The 25,157-nt window shown below is 43.9% G+C and overlaps 3 protein-coding genes across 9 annotated transcripts in view; 2 read left to right on the forward strand and 1 right to left on the reverse strand.

Moving 5' to 3' along the window:
* ICE1 (interactor of little elongation complex ELL subunit 1) overlaps window positions 1-25,157 on the forward strand; it is a 524,149-nt gene that overhangs the window by 231,845 nt on the left and 267,147 nt on the right. The window lies entirely within an intron of this gene.
* SNAPC4 (small nuclear RNA activating complex polypeptide 4) overlaps window positions 1-25,157 on the reverse strand; it is a 179,504-nt gene that overhangs the window by 127,349 nt on the left and 26,998 nt on the right. For all 6 annotated transcript variants that reach the window (XR_010986396.2, XM_068131218.2, XM_068131220.2 and 3 more), the window contains exons 9-13: window positions 19,091-19,255; window positions 16,399-16,546; window positions 10,200-10,306; window positions 9,357-9,448; window positions 5,696-5,790 (exon numbers count right to left, since the gene is read on the reverse strand). Coding sequence is in view for 5 of the 6 variants with exons in the window: in XM_068131218.2 (XP_067987319.2) it covers window positions 5,696-5,790; window positions 9,357-9,448; window positions 10,200-10,306; window positions 16,399-16,546; window positions 19,091-19,255 (607 nt within the window). In the remaining variant the exon portion in view is untranslated. The remainder of the gene's footprint in view (window positions 1-5,695; window positions 5,791-9,356; window positions 9,449-10,199; window positions 10,307-16,398; window positions 16,547-19,090; window positions 19,256-25,157) is intronic.
* Window positions 1-25,157, forward strand: part of AHCY (adenosylhomocysteinase) — a gene marked incomplete at its 3' end in the record, with an annotated part of 390,713 nt that overhangs the window by 9,815 nt on the left and 355,741 nt on the right.

The raw sequence follows: 25,157 nt of genomic DNA on the forward strand, positions 1-25,157 counted from the left end.
GCAAATGTACAGAGAAAATGGCTTTGTTACACATGCTTCTGAGGATATTAATCTTTAGTTCACATTCAGCAAGGTACAAAAATCTGAATTGAGCAGCAAATTTACTATATTAGATGCGATTTCTGGCTTGTATTTTTGTATACAGTGTCAAGGCTCGTGGAGGATCCAGAACACAGAATGGATCAGGACATGACAAAATGTAGAAAGAGGGGGGCACACCAATAGCAGGGTTGATGGACAAAACAGAGGAGGACTTGAAGAAAAAGGTAGAGTGCATTTCCTCTGCCAGGCTGAACAGTTTACATTTTCCATCCGATCGATAGACCGGATCCGCATCTGGACCTTAACCAAAATCTAATCGGCTTGTCCTCGTTACCTAAACCAACTCATCCACCAAGTTTTGTCATAATCAATCCACATTTTGAGATATCATGCTATATGTCATTTTTGGTCCAATCTCTTTAATTGTGAAGAATCACTTGAGAAAAAAACAAAATTATCATATCCGGATCTTCACCAAAATCGAATCAATTTTCCCTCGTCACACACCCAACATGTCCACCAAATTTCGTCTGAACCAGTCCATAAGATTTTGAGATATCCTGCCCACAAACAAACAAACAAACAAACAGACAAGGGTGAAAATGTAAGGTGGGCAGAGGTTAAAAAAAAAAAAAAAAGGGATTGTGGGGAAGAACGAGAGAAAGGGAAGGACATGGGGTGAACAAGATAGACACACCTGAGTACTCGATCACAGAAGTGTAAGGAAAAACTGCAAACTTGTAAAGAGGTGGGTCTGGGGAGGGTTAATGGGTGCAGAACACATCACGGTATTGGATGGGGGCTTAACTGAGATTGTGATGAACAGCTGACTCGAAGCCCTGGAGGGAAGAATGAAATTGAAGAGACTGAGGAAGATGTTTCCACACGTGGGGAAAAAGCGGATCAAATAAGTGGAGGTGACCAGCGAGTCTGGATTTTGGGGAGTTTCAACAAAATTCAATATATATTCAAGATCTGGACCTCACTGGCCCAGATCCTCGTCCTGGTGGTGGGGTGGCTATCTTTATCAAAAACTCTCTTCCTCACTCTCCCTGCACTGCCCTCTCTCCACCCCACCCACAGGAGTACCTCTGGCTACGGCTTCCTCTCCGCTCCCACCTTTTCTTCATATGTGTTCTGTACCGTCCTCCAAACAGTGATGACTCCATTTACATTTCTCTGTCGGACAACATGGACCAACTTCTATCAACTCATCCAAACTCTCTCTTCCTCATATGTGGCGACTTCAACTGTCATCATGCCAGCTGGCTGGGTGTGGGTTCATCTCTCACCAGCCATGGCACCTCAGCAAAGGACTTCTGCGACTCATTGGGACTGACACAATCTGTCAATTTCCCAACCCGGATCTCAGTCAATGGAGTATCTTCTCTTCTGGACTTGGTTATGACTAACTTCCCTGCAAATGTCTGCTGCTCTTCTTCTGCTCCAATCGGTTCTTCTGATCATGTGCTTGTTAAAGTGGACATCTCACTGGCCATTCTCAGAGAGCCTCCTCAGCGCCGACGAGTCTGGCATTTCACTCAGGCCGACTGGCACGGTCTGCAAGCAGCCATCAATCAACTGGACTGGTCTCCCATCTCTTATGCCTCTGACATCAATTCTTCCTGGGAATTCTTCCAAAGCAAACTGCTCTCTCTCATGCACAGATTTATCCCATCTCGTCTTCAGTTGTCTTACCCTTCCTCCCGTCCATGGTACACTGAATCTTGTGGTGAGGCAGTTGCCCTGAAACAACTTGCCTTTGCGTCTTGGAAGGCAAATCCAACTGAAGGCAATCTCAGTTCCTTCCACCAAGCTCGAAACAAGTGTGTTTCTACCCTCAGGAGTGCCAGGAAGCACTATCTCTCCACACTCAAGATTGAACTCTCAAACCTGTCTCCTTCATCCAAATCCTGGTGGCGTCTGGTCAAATCCGTTTCTGGTGTTTGTTCCCCCTCCATCCCCTCCCTTACCTCAAATGGCTACACAGTTGACACCGCACGTGACAAAGCCGAATGCCTCAACTCTGTGTTTGCCTCAAAATCTTGCGTCCCAAACCCATCTCTCTCTGTTCCCACCTTACCCAGTCGAACCCAACTGCTCCTGGACTCTGTCCTTCTCTCCTGACAAGGTGGAGAAGTTTTTATCAAACCTCGACTCTGATTCTGCAACTGCACCAGATGGCATCAGCCCTCGGGTCCTAAAATCCTGCTCTGCCGCTCTATCTCACCCTCTCTCTGTTCTTTTCACCCTCTCTTTTGCTCAAGGTCATCTGCCAGCATCTTGGAAATCAGCAAACATTACCGCTTTACACAAAAAAGGTGCAAAAACAGATCCTTGCAACTACAGACCAATCAGCCTGCTCCCAATTATCAGCAAAGTCATGGAATCCATCATTGCTTCAGATATCAAATCCTTCCTCTTCTCCTGATTGTTACTGATCGCGGTTTAGATGTTATGATGGGCCGAGCGGATGGTCCAACCGCGACCGTTACAGGATCCCCGACTCACCCGATTCACCCCAACTTTGGCCGTATCGCACCGCAGCTGCCCAATCTGGGAAAAGACTAAAACCCTGGTGTTGGGCTAGTGGCTAGGGTGCCGGCTTAGGATCCTAGGATCCTGGGTTCGAATCCCGGTCGATCGCTGAATTAACGCCAGGGGGGTTGACTCAGCCTGTCATCCTTCCGAGGTCGGCAAATTGAGTACCAGTTCACTGGTAATTCCCTGCTCGTCGTTAAAGGCGGCAAAAAGGGTTGGCGTCAGGAAGGGCATCCGGCCGTAAAACATTGCTTCAAAAAGGGGACCGAAAAACAACAACAACCACAGTTCCCGAAAAAGGCCAACCCCTGCTTGCGGGGAAAAATGGCCTCTAAAGGTGGTTTTTCTCCAATGGCTTGATCTCTGATCATCAATTTGGATTCAGACCAAGTCACTCTACTCTGGACATGCTGCTTCTGCTGTCTCAACAATGGATGGAGGTCCTCAATGCCAAACAGGAAATTAGAGCTGTCTCCCTCGACATATCACGTGCCTTCGACACGGTCTGGCACCCCGCTCTGCTCACCAAACTCTCCTCCTTTGGTATCCATGGAAATCTCCACGCATGGCTGGCGGACTTCCTCTCTAGTCGTCGTCAACGTGTGGCCCTGAATGGGTTTCTCTCATCTCCTCTTCCTGTTCAGGCTGGAGTTCCCCAAGGCAGTGTTCTGGGCCCCGTGCTTTTTCTGGTCTTCATCAATGATCTCTCTGACTCTCTCGAAAATCCTCTCTATCTCTTTGCTGATGACTCCACTCTCTGCCGCTCCATTCCTCTTCCCTCAGATCGGCAGTCTGCTGCCTCCTCACTCTCTGAAGACCTGGACAAAATCACAGACTGGTCAAACAAGTGGAACATGTCTTTCAATCCTGACAAATCTCACACTCTTACTATGTCTCTCCGAAAAGATCGACTGGACAACCCTCCCATCTACTTTCTCAACAATCCTCTCCAAGAAGTTCTGTCGCTCAAGATTTTGGGTCTCACTATCTGCCATGATCTTTCTTGGGAAAACCACATTTCCAAGCTGGCCTCCAAAGCCAGTCGCCGACTGGGCATCCTCCGTCGTGCGAAGTCCTTCCTCGGCACACCTGAGCTCCTCACCACATACAAGGCTTTCATCCGCAGCTCAATGGAATACTGTTCTCCCCTATGGGCCGGTGCTCCTGCCTCACACCTAGCTCGGCTTCACGCTGTTGAAACCAAAGCTTTCAGAATTATTGGAATCTCCCGCGATGAAGCTATCTCTGAGGGCCTTTCACTCACTCACCGCAGGCAGGTAGGTGGTCTTTCTGTCTTCTACCGACTCCTCTCCGGCCTTGCACCCCCAGCTCTCTCTGTGCTCTGTCCCCCAAATATTCCTACAGGTCGCACAAGATCTGCCAGCAACCCTCTGATGGTTAAACTGCCGAAATCTCGGCTCTCTGCTCACCTTCACTCTTTCATTCCTCTTTTCTCCCGCCTCTGGAACAAACTCCCTCACTCCCTTCAATCCCACTCCTCCCTCCAGGTCTTTAAAACAGCTGTTCACCACCATCTCTTATCTTCCCCCATCCAAAACCTTGATCTTTTCTACCCCCGCTAATTCACCCCAGATCCACCTTGTTTGAAATTCCAACTTCTTTCCTGGAAGTCCTGGCAGTGTCCATATGTTTTATACCTCTCCCCAAAGCCCTCGCCCTCTCTCAGATCTCTCGATGTCTCCATGTCTCTCGGTCCCTGCTCTCAAATGTTGTGTTTGTGTCCTTCCCCCTCTCTCCCCATCTTGTCTACCGCTCCCGATGTTATATGTTTTATGTGTCGGTTTGTCTTTGTGTGTGATTAATGTTCGCTCTTTCACGAGCCTCGATCTTGTATACAAAAAAATAAAAATAAAAAAATAAAAAAAGGGTTGACAGATACTTGTCCACCATTTCAGGTGAAAAAGACAGCGTGCAGAAGCAGTTGGGTGCAACTGGGTAGGGTGGGTACAGTGAGTGGGGGAAGGGGTGGGGGAAGGGGGGGGGAGGTGGGCCAAGAGTCAAGTTTGAAAGTTTAGTGTTGAGATTGGCAAGACGTTTATTGCCTCTACTGAGAGTGGGCATTGCAGATTTTGAGCAATCCGAAGCTGCCTTTGGTCAGATTTGTCTTCCAGGAAGAGAAGGCAAGTTTTTCAAGGCAACTACATCACCACAGGATTCATTGTACCATGTGTGGAATGAAGGCTATGATGACTGAAGATGAGATTGTATGAATGTGTGTAAGAGAGAGAGAGAGCAGGTTTCTGTGGAAGAATTCCCAGGCCAAGTTAATATCGATTGTTCAGTAGATATCGTCGCTGTTTGAAATCATCGTTTGAGAAAGATCGAAATTTATTTAAGTGGACTCTGACTTTTATACCATACTGTATGCAAGATTATTATCTCGAAAAGATTTTTTAAATGTTCACATCTCAAATATAATGGCAAAACCTACTACAGAATTTTGACTGGTAATCAGAAGAAGGCCAGAAGTAGTGACTGATTGTAAATACCAATCTAAACATGCGATGTATAAGAAATGCCATTGAAGGTTTCGGCCCATTTACACGTGATAGAAATCGGAACATTCAAAAGTATCCCCCTTCTCACAAACCTCACTCACCAAAACTCTTTACCTCATGGTATCTTGATTATCACCAAATCTCAATACTCCATGCTGCATATCAATCTAAAACCTATGGTGCTTTGTGACCTATACAGGAATGTATGTTTCCCTAGGTCTGAATGGTGTGCATATTAGCTCAGCCTAGTAAACTGGAATAATCGGCATATTTGGTTCTTTAAAATACAAGAAAACAAACACGCCATAATAACAATAACCAAGCTTTTCGTGCTGTACTCCTCAAGGCGATTCACAGCAAAGAGACTGGAACAGATGCATTTTATTGCATATCTATGTAACAGCGACACCGATTGGTTCATCAGTCATGCATGCGCAATAAAGAACTTTGCTTTTGGCTTCCATACGTCGAGTCATGTGCATATTTCCACAGCCGAGTAGATTGGGATACTCGGCATATTTGCTTCTCCAGAGTACAACACTTTGCTATCTCACGATCATGCAATCATTTAATATCTACATGTGATATCATACCAACTCCGTGCTTCTTGACGAGCTGGATAAGCTTCTCCAACTCAGTGTGACTCCAAGTTCCACGGCGAAACTGACAGTTTAGGGAGTTCATATATCTGCCAAACAGAAAGTACAATATTAATTATTACTTCCACCACTAAGCCTGGTGTTGGCTTAGCGGTTAGGGTGCCGGCTTGGGATCCTAGGATCCTGGGTTCGAATCCCAGTCGATCGCTGAATTAACGCCAGGGGGGTTGACTCAGCCTGTCATCCTTCCGAGGTCGGCAAATTGAGTACCAGCTTGCTGGGATGAATGATCACGGTGTGTACCCTGATTTAAAATAGGTACACCGTATCCCTGCGCATCGTAAGAGCGTGACCAAGGGATGGCGTCAGGAAGGGCATCCGGCCATAAAAACATTGCCTCAAACAGGGAACCATGATTGTCATGGGGCCTGCAAGGCTAACCCACGCTCTAGCGGGGAAAAATGGCCTTAAAATGATCATTCATTCATTCATCATTCATTCATTCACCGAAGGTGGACAGAGGTTATGTTTTCACCCGTTTGCTTGTCTGTCTAAACTCTACAATCGAATTGGCTTTATTGTCATCCTGTGGTGATGCAGTTGCCTTCAAACAACCTGCAAGTGTTTGTGAGCAAGTTATCTCAAAAAGTTGTGAATGGGCTATTACAAAAATTGGTGGGGGAGTCATAACCTGTCAGCCTGTTTTATCATAAACCATCCATAACGTTTTGAGATATTTTGCTCAAAAACACTTGTAGGTTGTTTGAAGGCAACTGCATCACCACAGGATGACAATAACAAGCCATTTAGATGTTGGTTCTGGTCCGAATCTAGATCTGGCCTAACAGTGGAATACTAAACGTAAACTGTTCAGCCTGGTGAAGGCATGCCCACCACTGATCTTAACCTCCTCCCCTTCACCCCCATATATTCAAAGCCCTCTTTGGTCAGTCACCCACTCACTTCCGTGTGTCCATGCATGGGTAATATTGTGATTAATCTGAAACATAAATGTCAGTTTGTGCTTTCTTGCAGTTAGTGTGTGAAATTCCACAAGTCCGTTATTTTCAAGCTACATTAACGATCGTGGTGATTAATGGATTAGAATAAAGATTGCCTCTTAAATCACCGGTTTCATCTTCGAGAGTGCAATTGATCGTGGCAAGACATGTGGTTGCCACTGAGTTAGTTACTTCTGGCATTCTAAATTTATACGGTTTCATGCCAAACAGCACAGCCAGCACCTGTACACATGCCAATTGCCAATATAAATAATCTGAGGCGCACTGTCAAATGTGTTGGGAATCGAGTATAATTACTATCTTGGATCGTCAAAACAATGGTATCTACCCAATCCCGGTGGATGAAAAACCTGGGAGGGAGGATCTTGAAAGGGAGCCCTGGCAGGCCTGCCTCCTGACAGGAGAAATTAATTTCAAAAGGGGATGCAACAACAACAACAACAACAAAAGACTTTTGGAACCTCTTCTCTCGATGTATCCTGAACATTTGACATAGTCTGGCATCCTGGTCTGCTGACCAAGCTTGGATCCTTTGGCATCTAGAGTCGACATTACTTGACAGACATTTCCTCCTTTTGTGTAAACAGTGTGAATGAATGAATGAATGATCGTTTTGAGGCCATTTTTCCTCGCTAAAGCGGGGGTTAGCCTTGCGGGCCCCATGACCTCATGGTTCCCTTTTTGAGGCAGTTTTTATGGCCGGATGCCCTTCCTGACGCCAACCCTTAGTCGCCTCTTACGATGTGCAGGGATACGGTGTACCTATTCTAAACCGGGGTACACACCGGGATCATTCATCCCAGCAATTTGGTACTCAATTTGCCGACTTCGGAAGGATGACAGGCTGTCAACCCTCCTGGTGTTAATTCAGCGATCGACCGGGATTCGAACTCAGGATCCTAGGATCCCAAGCCGGCACCCTAACCGCTAGGCCAACACCAGGCTAGTGGCAATACAAAAGAGCAATACAAAACAGTGTATTGCTCTTAATTTGGACAGGGTACCACCACACAATGACCTAGTCTTTTGAGAAATACCATGGGATCTTCAACATCCACAACTAGTCATAGATAGGACCTTTATCCCAATTCTTTATCCCAATCCAAAGGACAGCTTGCTCCAAGACAAATCGCTCCCTGCTGGCACTGTAGCACAAGGGTATTCTTCCTAAGTTTGATCACATTGGCAATTGAACCCAGACATGTCCATGAGAAGGATGCTACCAACTGACCAATGCTGTCTTTAAAAATGTGGTAATTACAGGAAAATATTCTACTTATGCTTGAGAAGATAAGAAGTTCAATAATAAACTAGAACAGCACTCGGTAGAGTGCATACCTCCGCCAGGCTGAACAGTTTACATTTTGTATCCCACTGATAGGCCGGATCCGGATTCGACATGAATCAATTTCGAATCGGCTTGTTATTGTCACCGAACCAACTCCTCCACCAAGTTTATTTATAACTCGTCCATAACTTTTTTTAAATATCATGTTATATATCGCTTTTCGCCTTATCTCTCAATGGTGAAAAATCACTTAAAAATTAAATAAATCTCGTATCCGAATCCACATTCAGATCTTCAGCAAAATGGAAACGATTCGCCCTTGTCACACACCCAACCTGTCCACCAAGTTTATTCATAACTCGTCCACAACTTTTTGAGATATCCTGCTATATGTCGTTCTGGCCCAATCACCCAATGGTGAAGAATCACTTAAAAAAATTATTATAGCCGGATCAGGATCTCCAGTCTAATCATTTCGTCCTTTTCACATACATTACATCTCTGCCAAATTTCGTCCAAATTCATCCATAACTTTGAGATATCGTACGATGTATAGTTTTTGGCCCTATCTCCCAATGGTGAAGAATCACTTTCAAAATTCTACTAACCAGATCCGAATCCAGATCTTCACCAAAATCTAATCATTTCGTCCTTGTCACATACACTACCTCTGTGCCAAATGTTGTCCAAATCCGGGCACAACTTTTTTTAGATATCTTGTTCACAAACACACAAACAGACAGACAGACAGACAGGGATGAAAACATAACCTTTGGTGGCGGAGGTCACCAGAGCGACGTCGATGGCATACCATCACAAACCTCCACAGTTCCCACCGACAGCAAAGTTGAAAGATGGCAAAAAAAGATCTACCAGTAATGACCCAATATCAAATTTTGATATTTTTTTCTGTTTTGTGAGGTTTGTGATTTTTTTTCTGTTTTTTTCTGTTTTGACCCCTGTCACAAGTCCTCACCCCCTGGGGCATGAACCACAGCTCAAATCGAAAATAATCGTGACATAGTCAATGTGTCTCTTAATGTTGATTGCATCTATATAGTCGGGGAACACAACCCTGTATTTTGGAAGTTGTGGACCCCTCATGCTATATTTGGTTTCCTAATGTTTTTTCAAACTTCAGATGTTCCTGAACAATATTCCAGAGGGCAACCTTCTGAGATCAGTGTACCTCACTGTGAAAATTGAATTTACATTTATACTGACAGGCACAGAAACAGGGGTGAAAACAAAACCTCCATCCACCTTCGATGGTGGAGATAATAATTGTATTGCAAAGGTTTCAACAACTATTGCTAAGAACAAATCTTTAGAAATTCAAGCTCACCTTTCACGACACTGCGAGGCTGACCTTCCAGGGACTTCTTCACGCACCATATACCAGCACCTCCCATACTTCCTCGCAGCTTCAATGAGCAACTGCACATAAGAAAAATATACATCATCATAGAAAGAAGGATGACAAAGCCCACTTCACATCTTCTTTACAAGTCGTTTAACTTTCATATAAAAACTAATTTAAAAATTTACTATTCGGCAGTCAGTGCAAAGTTAATACAGACAAGACATGCAATTAAACAGAGGATAACACAACAAACCTTTTAAGATTAACCTCTGCTAAATTAAATGGATGTTCGTATTTCATTAATCATTCCTTTTGAACATCTTCCATGTCAAACCTTTCCCTGTTCTTGTATTCTTCTTGTACTCACCTGTATCCCACCAACCCCATCTCTTACCAGCCTCCCACTCCATGTGCCCTCCCTCTACTCCCCATACACCTCCCTTTCAAAAACTCTTATTATAACTATTACTGTATGTATTTATAGCATCAAATTATTCATTTTTGACTGAAAGAATTATAAAACCGACGTTAAATAAAACTTTTATGTAAAAAAAGTGTTTCATTTGTGTTTGGGAACCAATCAATCAATCACTTATTACATGTGTTTAAAGTCGATTCATTGCTCTGGTTCACAAATATCCAGCTTACAAACACATTTTCAAAAACACATTGTGTTCGGAAACTGGGGACTGCCTACTGTCTTACTTACACACAGATTGCCACACTTCCTCCCTTTTTCTCTTTCCTTTGACACCTATATTGCTACATCATGTTCAAAACTTGAGGTACATCACTTCATACTGTGCATACATAGACTTAACCTACCTTGTCCTCTTTGCGAGTCCAACTGCCATGGCGAATCTCTGGATTCAGTGTATGGTACCAGCGATGACTCAGCTGCACAGCACTCCGACCATCCATAAAAAAAGCAACTGCAAGCAAAACAAATGCACGAACAATCCATTAACACAAATAACGGTAAGAGAATAGGCTAGCAGGACAGACTGCCACTGGTGTCACTCGCCTCTGAGCAGTCCGACCTGGGATTGAATCTGAGCAGTCTGACCTCAGCCGAGCTATAAACTGTCGTCCTGGTATTTTGCACGCAGGGCAATTTATCATGTGCAGTCCGTCGGATACAAGTTAAACTCAATATTTCAATGGCTAGCAATAGCTGCCGGATGTTAAATATTCCACTGTGCCCTTATGAAGAGCAGGAAAGTTATCGCTGACATCCTGGCTGAATTATAATGCATCTGCAGCACTCGCAACAATGGTATAAAGCCGCAGCCACATGTTGCAAAGATAATAACTAGATGGTATTCAATATTCATATCTTACCCCGTGCAGTCAACTTGGTGCGAGCCAACTCTTCTGTTTTTTTTTTAAGGAGTTTTTTTCTTTGACCCAATATGGCTGCCAGACCACATGACCAATGACATCATAAATTGACATTCTCTTTTATAATTGTTGCGTAAATCACACTCAAGAAAATTCAAACTGATCGGACTTGGTGTTGTACTTGTCAAATTATGAAATCATAATTCAGGCACCAATGACGTCATCATTAACAACACTTATTCAACCATGCGGAGTTCAACCATTATTCAACCATTCAACCATGCGGAGTTCATTCAACCATGCGGAGCCACATATTTTTATTTTTTTCCCATGAAGTGGTTTCGGAGATAGAGGTGCAAAGTTTTTCCAAGATGGCGACTGTACCACGTGACCTATGACGTCATAGGTATCACGAAAAACGATACAAGAGGAGGTGCACCTTTGGAGAAAGTTTTGTGTCAATCGGACCAATAGTTGCAGAGAAACAAATTCAGACTGACTGGATCAAGCGTTGTACTTGTCGAGTTATGATGTCATAACTAAGGCACCAATGGCATCATCATCAATATATCTTATTCACCAAGGGGAGTACTTGACAATGAGCCATGTTTCAATTTTTTCCATCGAACGGTTTCGGAGATAGAGGTGCAACGTTTTTTCAAGATGGCGTCCGTAGCACGTGACCCATGTCGTCATAATGATGACTAAATTTTTCTACAGGTGAAGGCACTCCTATGGTAAAAATTGAGTCAATCTGACCAACAGTTGCAAGAAAGTGAATATTTAAAATGCAGACATGCACATACAACATATGTGTATACGACATACAGTACGTACGCACGTACGCACCCGATCGCTAAACCCCGCTTTTCGCTTTGCGAGCGCAGGATAATAACTGAATGAGAATGTCCCCTCATTCCCATTATCTGGTGCGACATTCCTTGTTTGGAATGGCCAGCAAAGTTTCTGCTGGATGTTCAATTTTATTCAGTGGACAATTTACCATTATGGGCAGCCTCATGGTGGCTAACAGACCAAAGGTGCATTGCCATGGCTCATTGAGGAATACAAGGTTTAAGCTTAAAAGCAATAGATCAGAAAAAAACGACAACAAACAAGGAGCTGATACTCCAGGTCCCCCCCTCCCCCCTGCCTTATGGGTGGTATCTATAAAAAAATAATCCATGAAAGCCCGCTTGGAGTTTGCAAAAAAGCACATAAAGGACTCTCAGACTGTGAGATACAAGATTCTGTGGGCTTTCATGTGTCTTTCACTGAGGAGAGGCTTCCGTCTGGCCACTCTGCCATAAAGCCCAGATAGGTGGAGTGTTACAGTGATGGTTGTCCTTCTGGAAGTTTCTCCCATCTCCACACAGGATCTCTGGAGCTCAGCCAGAGTGACCATCGGGTTATTGGTCACCTCTCTTACCAAGGCCCTTCTTCCCCGATTGCTCAGTTTGGCCGGGCGGCCAACTCTAGGAAGAGTCCTGGTTGTTCCAAACTTCTTCCATTTAAGAATTATGGAGGCCACTGTGCTCTTGGGAACCTTCAGTGCAGCAGAATTTTTTTTGTAGGCTTCTGCAAATCTGTGCCTCGCCACAATCCTGTCTCTGAGCTCAGCAGGCAGTTTCTTCGACCTCATGGCTTGGTTTTTGCTCTGATATGCATTGTCAGCTGTGAGACCTTATTTAGACAGGTGTGTGCCTTTCCAAATCATGTCCAATCAATTGAATTTACCACAGGTTGACTCCAATCAAGGTGTAGAAACATCTCAAAGATGATCAAGACAAATGGGAGGCACCTGAGCTAAATTTCAAGTGTCATAGTAAAGTGTCGGAATACTTATGTAAATGTGATATTTCAGTTTTTTTTAAAAATAAATTTGCAAAACTTTCTAAAATCCTGTTTTCTCTTTGTCATTATGGGGTATTGAGTGTAGATTGATGAGGGAAAAAATGAATATAAACGATTTCAGCATAAGGCTGCAACATAACAAAATGTGAAAAAAGTGAAGGGGTCTGAATACTTTCTGAATGCACTGTATACTTCATCAATTATTTTGTGCCTGTTGTTAAGTTTGCCAAACCCTCATATTTTATGGTGCTGACTTCCCCTCCATTCTCACTGCCTTCCCCTCTCTTCGCACCCCTTCATTCTGCCTTCCCCTCCCCTCTCATTGCCTTAGCTTCCTTCCCCTCATGCCACCTTCACTAGCTTCCTTCCCCTCACACTGCCTTTGCTTCCTTCCCCTCCCCTCTTGCCGTCTTCGTCTCCCCTCCCGCCATCTTCGCCTCCTCTCTCGCTGCCTTCGCTTCACCTCACTGCCTCTGCCTTTGCCTTTGCTTCCTTCATCTCCCCTCTTAGTCAGGGCCCTTAGGGATATTTTGGGGCCGTTTGGTTCAAATTCTTCCAAAAGCACCAAATTTGGCCCAGATGTTGCCCATGCCATACTCTTTCGATTTTTGACGGGCGCCAAGACGGGCGCCCCATATTGGCGAAATACTAAATGGCCGCCACCCGGATTAGAGGAAAATCAGTTAAATAACCAAAAGGGTTGGAATCATGTATGATACCACTTTTCAGGGGTTTTCGAGGTCGAGGAATCCAATTATGATGTTATTTTGATGATTCGAGGTCAAGGTCAACCCTCAAGGTCATCTTAAAGGTCATTTTTGAGTCAAACATGTCGGTTTTTGAGTTTTTTGTCAAGGTTTACGCGAGGTTCACCATTATACGTTTCTGGGTTGGGTAATCGAACTCTGACCTTATTTTTGACAATTAGAGGAAATATTTACATGTCTATTTCCTAATTTTCAGGCATATGCAGTTCATCAGTCTAATTACAAAGGTACGGATTGTGATGTTTTATGAACTGTATGCCATATCCTTGTGTTTAATTTTTGTGCAATCATGATCCTGGTTCATGTATACATGATTGTATACATGTCATAAATATGACGTCATAGGTCATGTGACCTGGCGGCCATATTGGATTTTATGAAAACCTTAAAAATGGATCCCTGCCTTCATTTTTCGATCGATTCATTTTGAACTTTGACCACTTATAGTACGCCATGTGATTGGATGCATATCCTAATTATGACGTCATAGGTCAGGTGAAATGGCGGGATGGACCGGTATGGTCCCCGGATCATACCGCCCTTGGCGCCCGTCAAAAATCGAAAGTATGGCATGGGCAACATCTGCGCCAAATTTGATGCTTTTGGAAGAATTTGAACCAAAATATCCCTAAGGGCCCTGACTATCTGCCATCGGAACGTGAAAAATAAACGTAACTGACACTTTGATACATTCCTGGAGCATATGAAGTCAAGACGTACTATGCAAGGAAGTAGTGTACAGTATGAGCAATCTGTTTTTCCTTTGTCCTCGTGGCTATTTCGAAAGCAATTGGTTAATTCATATGAATTGGGTGTGCTTTAGAAAGGTTATGTTGGTTCTATTTGTGAGTTTCAAAGCAAAATAAATTCGATAACACACGACTTCCAAGCGGATTGCCATATTAACATGTTTTCTAAATTACCAAGCCAATTTTTCTCCACCCGTCACACAACGATTGTCAGCTGTTTATAAGGAATAATGCTTATGCACATCTTGAAAACGTCTATTTATGCAATAATGAACCACCTTTAGAGGCCATTTTCCCCCACAGAACAGGGGTTGGGCTTTTTCGGGCACCGTGGTCCCCTTTTTGAAGCAATGTTTCATGGCCGGATGACCTTCATGCCGCCAACCCTGTGTCGCCTCTTGCGACACACAGGGAATTACCAGTGAACTGGTACTCAATTTGCCGACCTCAGAAGGATGACAGGTTGAGTCAACCCCCGGCGTTAATTCAGCGATCGACCGGGATTCGAACCCAGGATCCTAGGATCCCAAGCCGGCACCCTAACTGCTAAGCCAACACCAGGCCTGTCTGTTATGCAATATTGTTCGTTTTTATTTCTTTATTGAAATTCGCCCGAAACAAAGGTGAAAGATACTCCAGATTTTTGAGTTGTATGCAGTACAACTGTAATCCGTAATCAACACACACAGACTCCAATCCGCCAAGTGCAGATGTTGGCCCAACACCGATATATATATATATATATATATATATATATATATATATATATATATATATATATATATATATATATATATATATATATATGTATATATATATATATATTAGTGTAGCAGCATAGCAAACCTGTTGTGCATTTTGTGATACAAGCACCAAATTTGGCACAAATGTACATTAATATGTTGCGAACATTTTCAGATATTGGGCCACTTGAAATTCCGTAATTTTGTTTTTCAAATTTTTTCAAATTTCGTAATTTCCAATTTTTCGGGTGACACCGTCACAATTTCGGTCTTCGAGGCCGGCCGATATAGTGGGGCGGCTTAGCCCAAATATTCAAAAGAATTGTGCATTTTGTGATACAAGCACCAAATTTGGCACAAATGTACATTAATATGTTGCGAACATTGTGTGGTCAGCAATGAAGACGAGAGTCTGAATTACATGTATGCAAAAGACCTTGTGAACCAGTGAAGCAAATACACGGGTAAGCATGAATTAAATCTAGGGCATGATATAATTTCCATGATGTTTACCTCTACACTCAATGGTGGAAGGAGGTAATGTTTTGATCCCAGCTTGTCTGTATGTCTGTTTGTCTGTTAGTCCACAAAATTCCAGACAAAGCTTGTAGTAGTGGTAGTTGTAGTGGTAGTGGTGATAACAGAAATTGTTATATAGAACTGAACTTATATTATTATAATATGCAGAAAATAACTTCATTTCTATATGCCCTGCAGTGGACAGGTTAATTGGTTTATGCACTGAAGGGGTCACCCTGGTGTGCACTGCTGTGTTCTGCCTCACTGAGTTGTTCAGGTATGATGTACTCAGCACAAGCTTCCGGTCGGCCCGGAGGTGGGGGTGCGGGGCCTGTCACGGAACGTCAGAACAAACGGCCTGCCGGGGCCGCCCAAAAGTCGGGCGTGAGGGGCGCGTCCACTAATGGAACGCCTCTCGCTTCCCAGATCGAGGGCCACGTGGTCAGGAGAACCTCGTCCCTTCTGGTCACACTTTGCCTATCGGCCGGCCTCGAAGACCGAAATTGTGACGGTGTCACCCGAAAAATTTGAAATTACGAAATTTGAAAAAATTTGAAAAAAAAAATTACGGAATTTCAAGTGGCCCAATATCTGAAAATGTTCGCAACATATTAATGTACATTTGTGCCAAATTTGGTGCTTGTTTCACAAAATGCACAATTCTTTTGAATATTTGGGCTAAGCCGCCCCACTATATATATATAACGCATACTCATGAAGGTGGATACATTGAGAACTGGGAGGGCTCCATTCCACCTTCTGAAAACCTAATATGGAGATAACAACCAACCACACACTAATTTATTTCTTGTTGAACCTAAAATACATCCAAGGATAATTTATTTAGCCCTTAGTAACATTTATACTCGACAGAAGTGACTTTTATATGTCAACCATCATATATTTTGAAGGGAAGGTTTTAATGGTAATGGCACAACTTATCAAACAAGTCATAAATAAAATTAGTCTTGAATCATCCTGCTTTAAAAAATGCTCATACACCACAGCAGAACATTATTTTGTAAGCTAAGCGTTTCTGATGTTTACTCACTTCGTGTGAATGGGATGTGATTGCCAATCCTCCATTTATTAACCAGCTGTGTGAGTACAGTGTCCTCTTGCTCAGTGAAGACACTCTTTCGGAAACCACCATTAATCTTCTGGTATTGCTGGAGGCACTGGAATGCTGTGCGCTCAGTCTGTTGGAAAAAACAGCAATAAAAGTCGAGAAGCCACAACAAAAGAAGCATAAATATGGAATAAATATATAGCATAGGCCATATATACTGGAGGATTGAGAAAAACTGACAAAGTCGATGATTCATTTAGAAACGTGACAAAGCCTTACAAATTATACATTCTGTGAATAAACTCTCGCTGGTGGGTCAAAAGTTTGACTGATGGCATTATTGAAATGTGAAATAGGAAAACAATCTGTAGTTATGTACAGAGGGCTGACACAATTAGCTGAAGCAATGACAAGTGGAAGATTTGTTGCAGTGGTGTTATTACCACCTCACCAGCTTAGGGAAATTATATTTCTCCAATATACCTGCTTCTATAGCACTGCAAAGGAAGGTGGCATCTACAGGTAATCTATTTGGTCATGTGTATTTCTGCCATTGGAATGTGGAAGCTGGTGGGACATCCACGGGGTGCTATTTTAACCAAATCTCAATGCGCTTGAGTCTTCTTCTTGAACTTCCAATAATAAAGATTTTACTCCAATGTCTTGTGAAGAAGAAAAAAATAGTCAGAATAATTACACTTTTTTAACACGTGTTTTGCAAGAAGGGCATTGCATCACAAAGTATACGAAGAGGGGCACAATGTAATGCAATGTGCTTTATCTGCAAAATATCAATCCGATAGTTTATAGTGGCAGTGGGGTCGAGAATTAAATCCAGATGAGACAGCTCAGAGGAAAGTGCGGTATCTCTGCACCATTCTGCAGAGGATAAGCACTGAAGTTCTGTCGACAAGGAGATAGTGTTGTCCAAATTGCAAGCCTGGTGTTGGCTTAGCGGTTAGGCGGCCGGCTTGGGATCCTAGGATCCTGGGTTCGAATCCCGGTCGATCGCTGAATTAACGCCAAGGGGGTTGACTCAGCCTGTCACCCTTCCGAGGTCGGCAAATTGAGTACCAGCTTGCTGGGATGAATGATCATGATGTGCACCCCGGCTTAGAATAGGTACACCGTATCCCTGCGCATCGTAAGAGCGTGACCAAGGGTTGGCGTCAGGAAGGGCATCCGGCCATAAAAACATTGCCTCAAACAGGGAACCATGATTGTCATGGGGCCCGCAAGGCTAGCCCCCGCTCTAGCAGGGAAAATGGCCTTAAAACGATCATTCATTCATTCATACTTTTAAATTGCACCAACTCAAATGAAAAATAAGCCCATACATTGGTCTGTTGGCAAGTCAAATGGATTAATTTCCATGGACCATATCTCAAATGAGCTGAGAATTATTACCAGAAAATTAAAGTAAATCGATTCAGCAAGGCAAAAAGAAGAGGATGCCACCAACCTATGTGTGATATTAAAGCAACAAACCTTGTGCTTCAGCCTCATCGCAGGAAATGCCAATAATGTTGATGCTGAGCATATGATGTTCTAGCAGAGAAAACACTACCACTGCATTCCGCTACAGATTCTTCTTCTCTGAACAATCTATACAAGTCACAAATAAATAAAATTTACAACACTAATGGCAAAAGGAAGAGCACTCTGGTCAAAGGAAGCAACGGCAGAACCGTTGCAATATAGCGGAACAGCACTTCACATTCTGCAAAGTGGTTTGATCACCTTTGACAATCGACTGAGATAATATAGGTTTGCTACTGTGAAGGATACTTATCATTTTAAGAAGCACAGGTATGCTCTTTACATAAAAGATGGTCAAACAGATGCCGTCAACTTTAGGATGTAAATGTGGGAACACTTTCCTTCTCTGTCTGTTGCCCCACTAGGTGTTGCCCTTCTACGCTCATCTAGGAGCCTAGATTTTATATACAAAAACAAATGGTTGCAGTGGATGTGTAGATGCTTGAAAGCTGCTGCTGCTGCTGCTGCTGTGAAGAAATAACCCAAAACAAAAGGTTTCAATAGGCATCAGACTAAAAATAGTAGGCGAAGAATATGATTGAATGAATGAAAAAATGAATGATCGTTTTAAGGCCATTTTCCCCGCTAGAGCGGGGGTTAGCCTTGCGGGCCCCATGACAATCATGGTTCCCTGTTTGAGGCAATGTTTTTATGGCCAGATGCCCTTCCTGACACCAACCCTTAGTCGCCTCTTATGATGCGCAGGGATACGGTGTACCTATTGTACACACCGGGCTGGAAACGTGTACTCTTTACAAATAAATCGAGGCTTGAATTGTTCAGCAAAAATCGATGACAATTTGTCTGACAACAGAAACAGATTATATCATAGTCAATGTGTAACATCTAATATAGAAGCATGGTGGAGATTCAGAACAATTTTGAGGTTGTATTTTGAACAATGTTCCACAAACATTTAATTTGGAAAAAAATTGATATGGCAGCATGAAAACAAAGAAGTCATGCTCTGTGTATCGCAAAGGGCTCAAAAGTAAAACATTAATGCACTGTACAACTTAGTCCTTTTCATTTGTACTGTCTATACCGATCTGTTATACATCACTATGTAGTCTGTGAATCACTTGAATATTTTCAATTATCAATTTCAACACTGTATATTATAATACATACTTACACTCAATTCACTTGCAATAACCTGCCAGTTGATGTTGCCATGCTTCTCGGAAATCTCCAATAACTGCTGAATCTCAGTTCCACACCACTCTTTAAAATTCACATCTGGATGGCCCTCGTGGTGCCAGAACTTCTGCACCTCCGATGACTGCCGCATAGCATCCATCTACACACCACACCACACCACACCACACCACACCACACCACACCACAAAGAAGAGTCAAGCGCTGAATCTCTCAAATATTTCTCTCGATTGAAAAAGCTCCAAGGGCTGTTAGTCCTCTCTTGGGTCTTCGGTCACCAAAAATCTTTATCAACAGTACCCAACAATTAGTCATGTTTTATATACTTACAGCTTTTGATGAAAGTAGACTGATTATTTTAGCATACGCCTCCAACAGAAGATTATTAATTCTATAGAAAGAATCTCAAAAAATGAATTTCTGCTCCTCTGTAGAGAGCTATTAAAACACAACCCAAGCTAAAGTGAAACAGGTACCACAAAAACATTCGTTATCATGATTGAATAATGCACTTTTGCCCCCTCCCAATTTTCCTGGAGGAAATTTTTACGATAAAACAAAAAAAAGTTGATTAGAATTCCTTAAACGGTTCAAAAGTTCCAAGCGAGAACACGCACTCGACCAATGAGAAGGGTGTACACTGGATGACAAGTTTGAACGCTTCTTAGAGATTCGTGCTGACTTTGCTGTGGTAACTCTTTTTCCTTGTTTTTGCAAGCATTTTAACCCATAATGTCTGAAAAAAGTGTGAACAGTAATGTGACCAAACAGTTAAGAATGTAAAATCGCAGGTGACAAAGCATGTGGAGGCAGCAGGTACACACCAGGTTGATACAGACTTGGCATTTAATATGGAATATTTTTTTGTGGGGGTGAACTTACTTTTCAAGATGACTTAAAACCAAAAGTTCATTGGAATTATGTTGAAATTATTCTAGATTTTGTTAATGTGACCTTTAAAAGAAACAAAAACCACATTTGACATTTCGAAGCAAATAAATTGATCCTTGAAAGTAATGGAAACTGATATCGAACTCGATTCATGGACAGTACTGTGTTAAACTTCTGTACGTTTTCCAGAAGTATCTCTTTATTTTGCACATTAGCCAAATTTATTTTTAACAAAAACAAAAGTTAAATTACGACTGGGATTACGGACAGTAAAATTACAGTTCAGTACTTCTTGTAACCCCCATGAGCATTCAGGAGAGCACGTACACGTCGAGGCATGCTGTACACGAGATTTGCCAAGGTTTGGACAGGAATCGCTTGCCATGCAGTGACAATAGCCTGCTGCAATTCACGCACAGAGGTAAGCTGCTGGTCCAAGCTGTCAAAAAAAAAAAAAAGTTCTCTATCGGATTCATATCCGGGGACATGGCAGGCCACTCCATATGCTCCACACCACGGTCAGCAAGAAAGTGTTGGATCATGCGAGCACGATGAGGCCGTGCATTGTCATCTTGGAAGACAAAGTTTCCTCGAAAGGCTGCACGAGCAAATGGAAGCAATGTTTCTTCCAGAATGGCCCTGTACTTTAACTGGTTCAGGTTTCCATTTAGTACAACCAGGTCAGTTTTGCCGCCTGCATGAAAATCAGCCCAAACGGTCACCCCACCACCTCCAGCTTAGACTCTTGGCACTATACAATCTTCGTTGTAGGCTTCATGCACTTGTCTGCGCACTCGGACGCGGTCATCTTGACGATAGACCAGAAATCTAGACTCTTCACTGAAGATCACGTGATTCCAGTGTCCTGGCTGCCATTGACAGTGCTCTCTGGCCCACTGCAATCGGCGCTGGCGGTGTTGTCTGGTCAGGCGTGGCTTTCTCAGGGGAAGCCTGGCACGATAGCCTGCTTGAACCAGTCGTTGGTTGACTAGCCTTCTGGATACAGGCACATTTGTCAGTTGCTGCCACTCAGCCCTAAGCCGATTAGCTGACTTGGTACGGCCATTGCGGACTAACCGGTGCAGCTGGCGATCATCCCTCCTTGTGGTTCTGCAGGGACGTCCTGGCCTCGGTATTGGAGTAGGGACACCCCCTCTGAGCATTTCGTTTCAGGATCTTTGACACCTGACCTTGAGTGATGCCATACTGCCGAGCAATAGCACGCTGTTTCATGCCGGAATTTCGTAAAGCCACCACTCCATGACAAACAGCATTGTCGAGTTGACGGACCATCTCCAGAGGAAGCAGCAATAACTTTTGTAGATGTGCAGCAGTTGTTTTCCACTAATACAGAACGCAACAACCCTTATATACCCGATTGTGAAGCCAATCGTCAAATGTACCTGTTCGTACATTTTGTCACGCCACCTGTGATATAATCCTGTTATTGACTTCTTGCTGCGACAGACAATCAGTGACATGGTTCTTTTAACAAAGAAATCACCGAAGCGTAAAAGAAACTCACCAGATTGATAGACTGAATTCAGAAACTAATCCCAAGTCAAGAAAAAAAAAAAATTCCATATTAAATGCCAAGTCTGTACATTGGCCGTTGCACACAATTTAGAATGTTAGATCGTCCATAAAGTATGTACAGTATCATTAGAATGTCAGCACGTCTATAAAGATTGCAATCCAACATTTGTGAATTAGTAGTGGGACATGGACATATATATATTGTTACGGATCTCCGACGTCAGCTCTCCCCTTATTAAGGGGGGGTTAATCCCCTTGTCCTTTTATCTGGCCGACGCGAGTCCTGGAAGTTATAACGTCCTTCCCGGCGCGGCGTTAGGTAGGGTTTGTTAGGCCTAGGGTTTCACTACTACCTAATTACTAACACCAACCGGAAACGAGGGAATAACTCCTGCTCGAATCACGGATATGGATGGAATATGCCGAGCGGATAGCAATCCGCGATCCGAGCTGTTAACAGGTGACTAGACCCGATTATAGCGGTTCCTATCGTGCCACGTGTACCCAATGGAGAAACGACTAGGCACTAGGACGATCGGATAAAGAGGAAAACCAGGAGTAACAGGTGAATTTATTACAACTTGTACAATTAAAGAAGAGGAAACGAAAGAATGTACAAGAAAGGAAGAGGAAGGAAAAGCACACAGGGCAGCCTTATTACAGTCGTATACTTATTCCCTGGACACGGGCCCAATCGCTCTCAGATTTGATCGCAGACACAGACTCACGCGGGGATGTAGAGGTAGGGTGGAAGGTCCGCCGATGGCGTTCAGGCTCCGGTCCCAACTCGTACCGTGGTGGTGGTCGAAGAACGGCAAGCCGGCAGCACTCCGCGTGTCGTTGACGCGAGCGGACAATTGTCATGCGGGAAAAACGATAGGGCTGGGCTCTGGCGGTTACACTGGCGGCTGCGTACGTAATAAGCGAATAGGCGCTAACAATGCGCGCTTCTCATACGAGTCCTTTTCATCAATCAGCTCCAGCGAATCCTTCCAAGTCCGATCAGCGCAGCAATCCCCTTCAATCAGCTCCTTTCCACAACGAGTCCTCTCAAAAGCCAACCTTCCAACGAGTCCCTCTGAAGCCTTTTTGTGTGCGCTTATCTCGGCCAAGCCAGCAAACGCTCTCGTACTCATCTGATCTCGCTCTCTCTCTCATCTCCCTCACTCTCTCACTCATCTCAGGTGGGGGCTTCGCGCAGGGAGTTATATGGTCATGCCCAGCGAACCCTCCCGCAGCTCTAGCCACGCCCCGTCAGGCGATCTTATCGCAGCCCTGGTTGGCTGGTTGTGGCTTACCGGCTCCGCCTTTGATGGCTGGTTTACGTGGCCACACCCTCACCTCGCGCTCCTCCCTCTCTCTCAGGCCTTACCGCGTAGTCTCTTGGCTAGTTCCAGCTAACCAAAGGCGAACGCCAGTGGTAGCCAAAGTGCAACTGCCGCTAACAAAACCAGCATGGAGCAGCAAACGCCGTGGTAGCACAAGCCTACAGGCAGCGAACGCTGCTGGCAAGGCAGCTGCAAAAGTCAAACAGCGAGATAAAGGGAAAAGTCTCCTCCGAGGTGGAAGTTGGGGGTGAAGGCTGGAAGGATGGCTGGATGGATGGATGTTGGATGGATGGATGGATGTTGGTGGATGGATGGATGGATGTTGGTGAATGGATGGATGGATGTTGGTGAATGGATGGATGGATGTTGGTGAATGGATGGATGGATGTTGGTGAATGGATGGATGGATGTTGGTGAATGGATGGATGGATGTTGGTGGGGAAACTAGGTTATTTAATTTACACAACGCAGATGCAACTATTGGGAATGGCCTTAATTCTAAACACATACTAAGAAATAACTAACGGTTTAAGGTGACCTATCTATGGGGTGCTACCTTTAACTTTATTAAACAATGTTATTTACAAAAGTGTGGGTTCTCAAAACCGCAATATATATATTACATATATATATATATATATATATATATATATATATATATATATATATATATATATATATATATATATATATATATATATATATATATAAATATATATATAAATATATATATATATATATACTAGCAGAAGTACCCGGCATTGCCGGGCGGGGGAGGGGAGGGGAACGGGGGGGAGGGGAGAAGAGGGGGGGGAGGGGAGGGGGAGGGGGAGAGGGGAGAAGAGGGGGGGATGGGGAGGGTGAGGGATGGGAAGGGGTGGGAGGGGGGAGGGGGAGGGGAGAGGGGAGGGGTAGGGGGGAGGGGAGGGGAAGGGGGGGAGGGGGAGGGGGGAGGGGGAAGGGGTAGGGGGGAGGAGGGAGGGGGAGGGTGAGGGATGGGAGGGGTAGGAGGGGAGGGGGGGTAGTAGGGGAGGGGAAGGGGTAGGAGGGGAGGGGGGAGGTTACATTACACCAATTTACATTGAAAACTGCTGAAATATGTACGCAACTTCAACTTAGCACAGTTTAGTAAATACTCTAGATAAATCCATGCGGTAAAAGATTGCTGAGAGTTGCTAAGACCTACGACTTAGAAATTCCACCTGGACACACTTCAGGGGGCACTTTCAAAGGGGAGACGTGCTTATTCTTTCTAAAAAATATTTTAGGTGTGGTATAGACACGATATTTGCATGCATCGGTTTCAAAAATCGAGCAAATATGGTAAATATTACTCCTGTGAAACCAGGATCCGTCTCGGTGGTAGCCATGAGTGTGTAGATGTCACATAATCAGTCATGAAGAGTGGTCAAGTCCAAAATATGGCATACCATGGCATAAAAACGATTTGCCCGCAAAGCATTGCACCGCAACGGCAGTCACAGAGTGCCGTGCACAGCGTGACGTAAGTAGTGCGCGCAGCGCCCCTGGCGGAATTACCGGTCCCTATCAAAGACATTTAATTCATATCGCACAAAATCGACAAAAATCGACACAAAACACGATCGCTTTTCGCTCTGAATTACGTGCAAACGTGTGACGGAAATCACCATCGCCCAGCATCGAATGCCAACCAAGATGGCGCCCGGTAACTGCATCTCCACCTATGTGGAGTGAATGGCAATGGTCACATCACGTGATCGCTCTGAGCGAATCAGCGAGCTGCTCGCACTGGCTGAGATTAGCGGGTACTTCGCTGAAATGCACTGAGGTAAATATGAATTAAAAATATGGATCTCGTCAAATATTGTTTCGGCCATGTTCGTCCCAGGCTCAATGGCCATGTCTATGCCAAATATCAAGCACGTGAGCCTCTCCGTTTCGGAGTCTATCGGTAACATTATATACACACACACACACACACACACACACACACACACACACACACACACACACACACACACACACACACACACACACACACACACACACACACACACACACACACACACACACACACACACACACACACACACACACACACACACTGTTTTATCTATCTATAATTCCACTAATCTCTGTGTGTTTGTTTGTACGTTTGTTTGTTTGTCTGTGACCGCTGTTTCTCGACAACCACGGGTCCGATATACTTTAAACTTGCCAGGTATATTGCTGGGGACCCGAGGATGTGCCTTTTCAAGGTTTCATATTAATCGGACAATTACTTACCGAGCTATGTCCAAAAAACGA

This window comes from Myxine glutinosa, chromosome 11, assembly GCF_964187855.1.
Source record: "Myxine glutinosa chromosome 11, kmMyxGlut1.1, whole genome shotgun sequence".
Taxonomy (NCBI): Eukaryota; Metazoa; Chordata; class Myxini; order Myxiniformes; family Myxinidae; genus Myxine; species Myxine glutinosa.